This window comes from Magallana gigas, chromosome 6, assembly GCF_963853765.1.
Source record: "Magallana gigas chromosome 6, xbMagGiga1.1, whole genome shotgun sequence".
Lineage (NCBI taxonomy): Eukaryota > Metazoa > Mollusca > Bivalvia > Ostreida > Ostreidae > Magallana > Magallana gigas.
In genome coordinates this window covers 22,341,395-22,354,046 of record NC_088858.1, presented here as the reverse complement: position 1 = coordinate 22,354,046, position 12,652 = coordinate 22,341,395, and the positions used below count along the sequence as shown (strand labels likewise).

The 12,652-nt window shown below is 30.3% G+C and overlaps 1 protein-coding gene across 5 annotated transcripts in view; it reads right to left on the bottom strand.

Moving 5' to 3' along the window:
• Positions 1-12,652, bottom strand: part of LOC105324671 (uncharacterized) — a 68,692-nt gene that overhangs the window by 54,848 nt on the left and 1,192 nt on the right. For 4 of the 5 annotated variants that reach the window (XM_066087752.1, XM_066087754.1, XM_066087755.1 and 1 more), the window contains exons 1-7: positions 7,640-7,720; positions 7,164-7,208; positions 6,762-6,806; positions 6,541-6,585; positions 6,087-6,131; positions 5,575-5,619; positions 5,215-5,259 (exon numbers count right to left, since the gene is read on the bottom strand). In XM_066087752.1, coding sequence (XP_065943824.1) covers positions 5,215-5,259; positions 5,575-5,619; positions 6,087-6,131; positions 6,541-6,585; positions 6,762-6,806; positions 7,164-7,208; positions 7,640-7,715 — 346 coding nt within the window. In that variant the 5' untranslated portion in view covers positions 7,716-7,720. Of the gene's footprint in view, positions 1-5,214; positions 5,260-5,574; positions 5,620-6,086; positions 6,132-6,540; positions 6,586-6,761; positions 6,807-7,163; positions 7,209-7,639; positions 7,721-12,652 lie in introns of those variants that run through there. The other variant, XM_066087753.1, reaches the window with a different exon arrangement.

The window sequence follows — 12,652 nt, the reverse complement described above, 5'->3', positions numbered from 1 at the left end:
TTTTAGCTTTACCTTCGACATTATCGGAAGACCCACTCGTTGCTTTGCAACGAGCTTTGCTCTAGTTTTTCTTTTTTTCTTTTTTCTTCCTAGACGCGAACTTTGAGGCTTCATATCTTGCTCATTTCTGAACTGATTTTGCTCAAATTTTCAGGGCTCATGGACTTTAGAAAACACTATCTTCATCAATTCATAAAAGTTAGAATTCCCTTTCCGTTAACGAGTTATTCCCCTTTTAAAATTTTTTAGGGCCTTTGGTTTCCAGACAAAGGCTCCGAGACTATGATAGCAGGGAATGGGAATCCAACGAATTTGAATAACAAAGACATTGAAGTTGTATACATCGGTTTTTGTTTTTGGATTACGTTCCTTATTTAGGAAAAGGTAGGGGGTCAAAAAACAGGATTCCAAAAAGTGCAAAAATTTAGACATATTTTCCTTTATATCTTTTTAACGAAAAATATTTTGTTAAGACATGTAGAATAAAAGTTGTGCAGAATATCAAGGGCTTTCATTTGACACTAATAAAAAAGGGCTGGCCCCTAAAATTAATGGCCAATAGCCCCTAAAAGTTTTTGCTTAATAACTCAAAAACGGAATGGATTTTGATATGGATGTCGCTGGAAAAGTTGTTTGTTGGGATCTCATAAAGGTCGTAACAATATTTTTTTGTAAGTGATTTGTGTAGTATGAGTGTAAAAAGCTTTACATGTTGACATGTACCTGTTTTCATTTGACAAGTTAACGAAAGTCTTTGTGCGTACAACTGGCATAAAGTTGCCGCGGAAAGTATGCTGGTTTATACAGGAGGCATTAATTTATAAGAATTTTTTTTTGTTGGAGTACATGCTTTTTTTTTTTAGGAGTTTAAGTCATTGTTGTTAAGTTCTTATAGTGCACAATCATTAAAAACGGCAATTGGAAAACAAAACATTCTTTTTCTATTCTTTTTAACCACAAAATATGGAATTAAAAAACTCTATGCATTACATTTTATTTATTAACTCCATGCATTTAAAATCTACCTTGAATCAGAGCTGTGTGTGTGTATACCATTACGTAAGCTCTCCCTCGCCCGCGGCCGAGAAAATCGGTCACCATGCTCGCGGCTGGACTACCTAGCGGTCAGCGGTTATCTAATACACGAGAGTTGCGTCTCTCATATATGAGTTTATTTAGCCGCGAACTCAAGAATTGTTTTAGTTTTGATTACACAAAATCTTTTGTGGATTAAACGATATGATGTCAAGTAAGAAATAGTTCATTTAATTAATAAAAGCAATGTCATTCTCTAAAGCAATAATAGACAAAGATCAATTGTGGGGTTTAAGTTTAAAATATATAACTTCTATTTGATAGAGTAAGGTCATTATATTGCAAACTTTTCAAATCTTCCTTGGTTGTGAGCTGTGCGTTTCTGTGCGTTGTACCTTTACGAAATATATTCTTTGCCCACGGCCGAGGAGATCAGCGACGGCTGCATTACCTAGCGGTAAGCGGTTATTTAATACACAAGATTCGCACACCGCGACTTACACTTACATGCATATGAATGTGTTTGAGTTAATAAAACCGTATATACAAGAACTGTTTTAATTTTATGTTATAAAAGTTTGTCCTATTTGTATATATTTAATTAAATATTTGAGTGTAAATGAATATTAATGAACGACATTACTCCAAATCGGAAAAATCGTTAGACATAAACTAATGGTTGGTTTGTTTATGTAAACTACTTTAAAAACTGTACAATTAATGTTTTAAATGAACACCCCCCCCCCTCAAATATTAAACATTTAAATGATGATAATCCCTCGCACATGGCTGAGGAGATCCGGCGCGAGTGGATAAGTGATCCGCGGTCGGTTCGTGTTCTTCTACATGTACCTTATGACGCGTTTATGTTTCATATTTTGCACGGACACAACTATATTTTATTATGTTTTCAACTATTATATTGGTTTAAGATGAAAAGATAAATTTATTTTACTTGTACAGTTGATTAAGCATTGATTTATACGATAGCGTATAAGGTAGTTTAAAAATCAAATCAAATTATAATCAAAGTTCCATGTTACATGTTTGCGGTAGGTGCTAGCACGATAAAGGAATGCCCTGAATTGAGGCATTCGATGATTATTTTAAAAAATATTCACATGAGTTTAAACAACTTTAGATTAGATTCTATCGGTCACATATTAATCACTACTGTAGTTTCATTGTGGAAGCGAACTCATTACTGCCCCCCCCCCCTCCTCCCGCCCCGCTGACTTGTGCTCGCGCTGGATTTTTTTTTTAATTGGAGAAAAGATAGCAAGATCTGTCGAAAATGATTGTTGGTGGTTTCTTATGTGCAACATTTTGTTTCACTTTCCCAGCCCTTTGTTTATTCGGCCAGTCTGTGTTAATTCAATTGCTGCATGCGACCGAGAATCTTGTGTCGCTTCAGCGCACACAGCTCAGAACATTTATAGCCCCAGGTCATCAATTGTTATGTAATTGAGTAACAGTTGGAAGGGTGATTTTACTACATAAAATAATAAAATCATAATATAATCTATTTGAATTGAGTACCATGCGTATAGATTCCCATAATAATTAATTTTTTTATTACCTTTCTATGTTTACATTTAATTTTGTTCAAATAATTAATAAATTTTCTTTCATTTAAATTGTGTGCTTCATCTAATACGTATTCCGATTACCTTGAAGTCATTAATTTTCCATTGGCTTTTGACAAAAGAGAGACGCCTGACCATCCAATGAAAACAAATACACAGAGTTTGATTGACAGGTTTAGCCAGGTGCAGGTCTCACCCGATGTCCGAGGTTATGTGTGCTGCTTGTACACAGCCGAATGGTCTCAGTAAGAGTTATCGATGTAAATAAATAATAAAAATACATGCTTATCAAAACATGATCGTGCAAGTTAAAGTTGATTTAGGTTTGTTCCAATAGAAATCATGTTTCACTAACTGTATTTAATATTTTTTATGTATAGCGAATTTTAATATTGTTTCAGTACTGAAACATCGCATGAAAACGTTAAATATACATGTAATTATCTGTTACTAGTCGTCTTTTAATTAATATACCTTTCTTTTGTTTGTTAAAAATTCGCTCAATTTTGTTAAAGTAATGTAAAACACGGGCGCCATTTTGAAACAATTAACTTGTCAGAGTTCCGAATGAAATCTGATGAACGTTTCACACGGTTCTCGCACGCTTTGCTCGAAACGATTTACACGCTTTGCCCGAAACGCTAAACGGTTTACATGAAACTCTGAAAACATGAAACTAAAAGGTTTATACACGAAACGTTGCTCGCACTTAGGCCGCACGCTTTTTTGGTGTAGTAGTACGTTTTAGGGTCTGTAAATTTTGTCGGCACGCAATTCTAAACTTGCACATAGTCTTCAAAAATTAGAAATATTTTAATATAGAAGTTATCTTCGAGAAAGGTTTACGTGTTTTGTAGGCGGGTTCAGTTTAAAAAAGAAATACAATTCCTGACATGAATCATGAGTACATACTGTTTATAACAATGCTTGCTACCCTTGAAAATTTAACTCGCCATTAAACATCTCACTTTTTAAAGAATGTTTGAAACGATTACATAAACTCTGCTCGACAAATAGTTTTCCTAAAATATTTTCTTCCTTTCTTTGTTTCAAAACACGTTTTATATACAGGCTTTCAATCACAACACGTTTTTATAACAAAAGCAGAACTGAAAGTATAGTCATTATAATCGTTTGACACCATATAACATATATTTTCAACTCGCAACAACAACGGAAGACCTACTCGGGGCTTTGCCACGAGCTCTGCTCTAGTTTTTAATAGTTTTTGTGTCCCTAAGAACAAAAAAGACCTTTCCACTAAGGCATTTATTAATATTCCTATTATTTCTTTTTTCTTATTTTGAAAAATGTGCTTGTCCCCATAGACCATGATGCAATCTTCATTTATTAATTACTGCTTAGTTAATAACGTTTTTAAAAATTTCTCTCGGCAAATCTTTTTCTACTCCAAAATGCTTTAAATTAATAACAAAATATTAAATACATGATGGATTCTCAAGAAAAATTAGGTCCTAATATGGATCGGATACCTTAAGAGAATTTTGTTCCTTTGGGTTCTTAGGGTATACAATTATTTTATCAAATTTACCTGTTGTGACTTCGCAATCTATTGGGTTTGATGTTTAAGTTTCACCTTGAATTTAAATGAATATCTACACTTTTCATAAAGTAGGGGTAATACCTGCGTTTATCAAAATTCTTCCAGACCAAAAAGAGATATGCAAACATTAATCTTTTAACGAAAATTTATTTTAATTATTAAACCATATTATTTTCAGACGTCATCTTAAGGTTAATATCTAACAGTGTTACATTAGTATTGATTCACCTGCAACATGTAAGAATATTAAGAGTTTTATTATTCAAGTGTTAAGAAAAAATATTTGTTAAAAATTTCCCAAGATATTTCACTTAAGATTTGATGTTTTAAATTTAACAGATATCACGCCATGAAACTGTGTCGAAGAATTTTTTTCTTATGAATTCAAAATTCTTAGTTCTAATGGCGTATTGTGTAGCGGATATGTACTTTTGTTGTCGCTTCAAAATCAGTAACACAAATTAGAGAGCCAACTGCCTAATACCATTTACAATAATAGTTTTTCATTTGTAAGGGACGGCACTAATTACATTAAATGCATCTGTTGTGACGTCGCCATTTTTGGGGTTTCGGTGAAAATTACACCTTCAATGTAAAATCAATTAAGGATATATTATATCCACATTTATCATAACTTTTTTGGTAATATATGTGTATATCAAATTTCTTCCAGAAAAAACCTGACATGTATACATTAATCTTTTTTACACAAATTTATCTTAACTTGTAAAATATATAATTTTCAAAATTTAAGTTAAAGTTGATATCTATGGTGTTACATGAATACAATAAAAGATGTGGGTTGTTTTTTTTTACATATTTGGATATTTCTCTAAGGATCTAGTGCCCAAATTACATTTTTAAAAAGCGCCATTAATTTATATTGAAGAATTTTAACGTTATGTATTTAAAAGTCTTCGTCCTAATGGCGGCTTAGGTAGCGTACAAACAATTTTATTATGAGTTCAAAATCAGAGACACAAATAAGAGAACATGTGTTATGGACGGCACTTGTTAAATTCAATGTACCTGTTGTGACGTCTCCATCTGTTGGGCTTTCTGTGAAAGTTTCATCTTCAATTAAAAAAAACAAAAAAATGATTTTTTGGGTAAAACATGTCTTAATCAAATTTCTTTAAAACAAAGAACGCGAAATTTATACATTAATCCTATATATTTACATTATCCAATGTCTTTGCCTGTGATAACATTACGTATCGATTTTGTACTATATAACCCAAAATACAAATGACGCCAAATGGAGGCTCCAGCGTGGTTTGTTTATTTATATTTATATTTAAATATTTAATCGTACGATGGCCTAAAATTATATAAATATAAGTAATAAGGAATCATTCTTTGAATATTATGAGATGAAAATAAATGTACCTGTTGTGACGTCGCCATCTGTTATGCTTTCAGTGAACGTTTCACCTTTAATTTAAAAATAAAACAACTTAAATCCGCATTCATCAAATATTTTGGGTAATGCATTTGCTTATTTTATTTTCAGAGAAAAAAGTAAAATTTATACATTAATTTATTTATATAAAATCCCTTTAACTTGTAAACAATATTATTTTTAAAAGGCAAGTGACCGTTGATATTTAATAGTGCTACATGAATAAGGATTTACCTACAACATGTAAGAATATTAAGAGTTTAATCTTTTAATTTCTAAATGTAATATTTCTTTTTTTTTAAAGTTATATTACTTAGGATTTGCAGCCTCAATTAAAAACATATCAAACGTCTTAGTTCTAGTAGCTTTTTATGCAACGGTCATGAACTTTTATTGTCAATCTAAAATCAGGGACAGTAAATAAGTCCACCAATGCCTGATGCAAGAAACAATATATTTTTTGAAAATTGTTAGACGGCAATTATAAAATTAAACGTACCTGTTGTGACGTCACCATTTGTTAGACTTGCAGAGGAAGTTTCATCTTTAATTCAAAAACCAATTAGAATAAATCTTATCCTCATTTTTATGAATTTTTCATTATAGATATGCAAAAACGCAAAAACTGAAATTTATACATTATTCTTTCTTAAAATTATTTTTATTCGTAAACCATATTTTCAGCAGTTAAATTAAGGTTGATATCTACTAGTGTTACTTGAATACAGATACAGCCAGAACAAGTAAAGAAAAATAGAGTTCTATCTTTCACTGTTTACTTAAAAAATATCTGTTACAAAAAAAAAACTTTTATTGTCAGTTTAAAATCGGATAAGAACTTTGATCGTCTGTCTAAAAGCAGAGCGACAATGGTCGCCAGACAAGTGTCCGGTAACATTTACAATATATTTTGTGATATCTATTAGGGACGGCACTTATTAAATTGAATGTACCTGTTGTGACGTCGCCTACTGTTGGTCTTTTAGTGGAAGTTTCATCTTTAATTCAAAAACAAAAAAAAGTGTAACTCACATCACATATTTCATTAATGAATTGGACAAAAACTCTAACGGTCAAACATCAGAGACACCAATAAGACAACCAAGTGCGTCTTACTAATAACAAGATACATTTTGAGGTGTTTTGGGGACAGCATTTATTAAATTAAATGTACCTGCTGTAATGTTGTCTTCTGCTCGTCTTTCAGTGGAAGTTTTATCTTAATTTAAAAAACAAAAGAAATAACTCGTAAACCATGTTATTTTTCAGCAGTCAATGTATATATGAAATAAGGCCTCATAAGTACCGATTCAGCGACACCAAGTTAAGGAATAAAGAGTTTTATATTTCGATTTTGGAATAAACATTTCTGTTATAAAGAAAATCAAATAAGGGTTTAAATTAATTTCACAAATCAAATAATATCACGCAATTAGATGTATTCAAAACTCTTAATCCTGGTGGCTCCTGATGTAACAAACAAGAACTTTTATCGTCTGTTCGAAATCAGAGACACTAATAAGAGAACCATATTTTTGTGGTTTGATAGGGAAGGCACTAATTTATTTCAACATACCTGTCGTGACCTCGCCATCCAATGGGCTTTCAGTGGAAGTTTCACCTTAAATTAAAAAAAACGAGAAAAGATCCTCATTTTTATAACTTTTAGATGATAAATGTGTTTATCCGATTTCTCCAAGACAAAACCTTTTTAAACTCATAAACCATATTATTTTTAGATCAAAGTTTATATCTAACATGGTTACATGAATACCGATTCAGCTACAACAAGTTAGGATGTATAGTTTAATCTTTTAATTTGTAATAAGACATCGGCTGTACAAAGTTTTCGAGAAATTTCACTTAGACTTTGGCGACGAAAATAGATAATGCCACGCCTTTTAATTGCGTTGCCGAGCATTAAATATATGTATGCTAAAGTCTTAGTTTGCACCTTGGTAACAGACAAGTCCCCGTACCAGCAAGAGCTATCAAAACTTAGACTTGTGAAGACTTGCAGAATATTATTTTATCACTTTAGTTATACTATACCTTTAATTGCCAAAACTAAAAAACTCCATATGAAGAGAATTTCCTTAAAACGTGAATAAAACATCTTAGCTTTCATGAGTTTTCATGGTTTGTTAGGGAAACACTAATTGTATTAAGGTGGTATAGAACATATGTCAATATTAGTGGATTAAAGTACATTATATCTGAAATACTTTCACTGGTTTAGAATTTTTGAATTTCATAATATTTATCCAAAAGATACGTTTTAAAAAAATTTGGAAAGGTAAAAATTTTAAAATCCTTAGCAAGATTCGAAATAGTGACATACAGATGAGAGAAACCTCAAACCCACTGCACCGCACTTTGAGATGACAGCATTTGGAAAGATAGTATTTATGAAATAACGCTTGCTTTTATTTCGATACATAGTATGTCAGAATATGGAGGTGTCCCATTACACCTTAAATATACCTGTTGTGACGTCGCCATCTGTTGGGCCTTCTGTGGAAATTTCATCTTTAATTTTAAAAGAAAAGGATTAATAATATTTTATAAAATTTTTGGTAATACATATAATAATACATGACTTTATTATTTGAGCAAGGGTAAGAAAACGTTTTCGACCCGTGCCCAAATACAGCTTATATTTCAAGAGAGTTATTATTGATTTCGTTTATCCTCAAATACCACATTTTGCACCTCGCACGAGCTTTATTCAACAAACGCTGCATATATGCAGTTGAAACCATGACGCCATGGCGTAGTCGAAGCAAGAAAGATGACGTCACAATGCATTTGAACGTCGGTTAAATACACGAGGCTATATTTGGGCATTGACCGAATATAGCCCTGGTTTATTGAATTACCTTTATTAGGTCAATACAAGTGGTAGTTGCAGGATAAATGTGGTTATAATTTTTTTTTCAAGACAAAAAAGTGAAATACATATATATTAATCTTTTCACGAAAATATTGATTTTTTATTTGTAAACAATATTAATTTCAGAGGTCAAGTCAAAGTTGATATCTATTAGCGTTACATGTATATAGTTTCTCCTACAACATCTAAAAACTTCAAGAGTTTTATCATTTAATTTTTAAAAAACAATTAAAGAATATTCCAAAATATTTCAATTCTTTCAAATTAAATAATATTACACCCTTAAATTGTGTTGATGAATTTAACTTTATTTATTCAAAAGTCTTCGTCATAATGGCTTCTTAAGTAGAAAACAGAACGATTATTTTAAGTTCAATATCAGAGACGAGCAAAAGAACCAACTGCCTAATACCATTAACAATAATAGTTTTGAATTTGTAAGAGACGACACTTGTTAAATTAAATGTACCTGTTGTGACGTCGCCATCTGTCGGGCCTTCCGAGGAAGTTTCACCTTAAAAAACAAAAACAAAAAAATAACTAATGTCTGCATTCTTTATCAATTTTGTGTAATACATGTGTTTAAATAAATTTCTTCAAGAAAAAAAAGTGTAATGTATACATTTGTATTTTTACGTTAAAATATTTAAACTCGTAAACCATATTATTTTCATAGATAAAAATTACATATCTAATAATTACATGAATACCAAATTAGTAACAACAAGTAAGGAAATCAAGATTATAGCATTCGAGTTATAATAAAAATATGTATTATAAAATGTTTTCAAGATTTTTTAAATAAAAGTTTTGGTCACAAATTAAATAATATCATTCCATTAAATTATGTTAAAGAATACTAAATATATGGATTCAAAATTCTTAGTCCTGGTTGCTTCTTACGTAACGGACAAGAATATTTATTGTCGGTTCAAAATCAAAAACTTGAAAATGAGAATCAAGTGCCTAATTCCATAATAGCCTGAGATTCAAGGAATCTGGGTGCATACTAGATGTGTAAAGATGTTTATGGGGTTAATACTCAATATATTTGGACATAATTGTCATGTTTAAGTATCAATATGTAAGAGTGGAGTCTGTCCTTATTAATGAAATATTCCTTTCGAAGAGTTGTCCAACTTTGCTTTAATTCTATAAAAATTAATTTTACAAAAATTCAATGCGGTATAAAATTTATTTTTAATAGTTTTTGTATTCCTAAGAACAAAAAAGACCTTTCCACCCAGGCATTTATTAATATTCCTATTATTTATTTATTTTTATTTTTAGAAATGTGCTTGTCCCCATAGACCATAATGCAATCTTCATTTATTAATTACTGCTTAGTTAATAATGTTTTTAAAAATTTCTCTCGGCAAATCTTTTTCTTCTCCAAAATGCTTTAAATTAATAACAAAATATTAAATACATGATGGATTCTCAAGAAAAATTAGGTCCTAATATGGATCGGATACCTTAAGAGAATTTTGTTCCTTTGGGTTCTTAGGGTAAACAATTATTTTATCAAATTTACCTGTTGTGACTTCGTCATCTGTTGGGTTTGAGGTGGACGTTTCACCTTGAATTTAAATGAATAAAGGATTAATAATATCTTCACTTTTCATAAAGTAGGGGTAATACCTGCGTTTATCAAAATTCTTCCAGACCAAAAAGAGAAATGCAAACATTAATCTTTTAACGAAAATTTATTTTAATTATTAAACTATATTATTTTCAGACGTCATCTTAAGGTTAATATCTAACAGTGTTACATTAGTATTGATTCACCTGCAACATGTAAGAATATTAAGAGTTTTATCATTCAAGTGTTAAGAAAAAATATTTGTTAAAAATTTTCCAAGATATTTCACTTAAGATTTGATGTTTTAAATTTAACAGATATCACGCCATGAAACTGTGTCGAAGAATTTTTTTCTTATGAATTCAAAATTCTTAGTTCTAATGGCGTATTGTGTAGCGGATATGTACTTTTATTGTCGCTTCAAAATCAGTAACACAAATTAGAGAGCCAATTGCTTAATACCATTTACAATAATAGTTTTTTATTTGTAAGGGACGGCACTAGTTACATTGAATGTATCTGTTGTGACGTTGCCATTTTTTTGGGCTTTCGGTGGAAATTACACCTTTAATGTAAAAACAATTAAGGATATATTATATCCACATTTATCATAAATTTTTGGTAATAGATGTGTATATCAAATTTCTTCCAGAAAAAAACTGACATGTATACATTAATCTTTTTTAAACAAATTTATCTTAACTTGTAAAATATATAATTTTCAAAATTTAAGTTAAAGTTGATATCTATGGTGTTACATGAATACAATAAAATATGTAAGGGTTTTTAACATATTTGGATATTTCTCTAAGGATTTAGTTCCGAAATTACATTTTTAAAATGCCCCATTAAATTATGTTTAAGAAGTTTAACTTCATGTATTCAAATGTCTTCGTCCTAATGGCGGCTAAGGTAGCGTACAAACACTTTTATTATGAGTTCAAAATCAGAGACACAAATAAGAGAATGAGTGCCTAATACCCTTAACAATTATAGTTTCAGATTTATTATGGACGACACTTGTTAAATTCAATGTACCTGTTGTGACGTCTCCATCTGTTGGGCTTTCTGTGAAAGTTTCATCTTCAATTAAAAAGCAAAAAATGATGTTTTGGGTAAAACATGTCTTAATCAAATTTCTTTAAAACAAAGAACACGAAATCTATACATTAATCATATTTACGTAAATTATCTTCACTCCTTAACAATATTATTTTCAGATGTCAAGGTTAATATCAATTAGGGTTACACGAATACGGATTCAGCAACAGTATGTAAGAATATCAAGAGTTTTAACTTTCAATTTGTAATAAACCTATCTCTTTTAAAGAGTTTTTAAGATACATCAAGTTGGATTTGATATCCCAAATTAAATAGTATCATGTTGTTAAATTGTGTTGAATGATACTGAATGCCTATTAGAAAGCCTACGTCAGCTTGGCTCCTTACGAAACGGACATTTATTATCAATTATAAATTCAAAATCTGAGACACAATAAGAGAACCAAGTGCCTAATACCCTGAACAAAAATATTTTCTAAATTTAAGAACCGCCATTGCTTAAAATAAATGTACCTGTTGTGACGTCGCCATCTGTTATGCTTTCAGTGAACGTTTCACCTTTAATTTAAAAAAAGAAAAAAAACTGAAATCCGCATTCATAAAATATTTTGGGTAATGCATTTGCTTTTTTTTTTTAGAGAAAAAAGTGAAATTTATACATTAATATTTTTAAATAAAATTTCTTTAACTTGTAAACAATATTATTTTCAAAAGGCAAGTTACGGTTGATATTTAATAGTGCTACATGAATAAGGATTCACCTACAACATGTAAGAATATTAAGAGTTTAATCTTTTAATTTCTAAATGTAATATTTCTTTTTTTAAAATCCAAGTTATATTACTTAGGATTTGCAGTCTCAATTAAAAACATATCAAACGTATTAGTTCTAGTAGCTTTTTATGCAACGGACATGAACTTTTATTGTCAATCTAAAATCAGGGACAGTAAATAAGTCCACCAATGCCTGATGCAAGAAACAATATATTTTTTGAAAATTGTTAGAGGGCAATTTTAAAATTAAACGTACCTGTTGTGACGTCACCATTTGTTAGTCTTGCAGAGGAAGTTTCATCTTTAATTCAAAAACCAATTAGAATAAATCTTATCCTCATTTTTATGAATTTTTCGTTATAGATATGCAAAAACGGAAAAACTGAAATTTATACATTATTCTTTCTTAAAATTATTTTTATTCGTAAACCATATTTTCAGCAGTTAAATTAAGGTTGATATCTAATAGTGTTACATGAATACAGATACAGCCACAACAAGTAAAGAAAATCAGAGTTCTATCGTTCATTGTTTACTTAAAATATATCTGTTACAAAAAAGAACTTTTATTGTCAGTTTAAAATCGGACAAGAACTTTGATCGTCTGTCTAAAATCAGAGCGACAATGGTCACCGTACAAGTGTCCGGTAACATTTACAATGTACTTTGTGATATCTATTAGGGACGGCACTTATTAAATTGAATGTACATGTTGTGACGTCGCCATCTGTTGGTCTTTTAGTGGAAGTTTCAT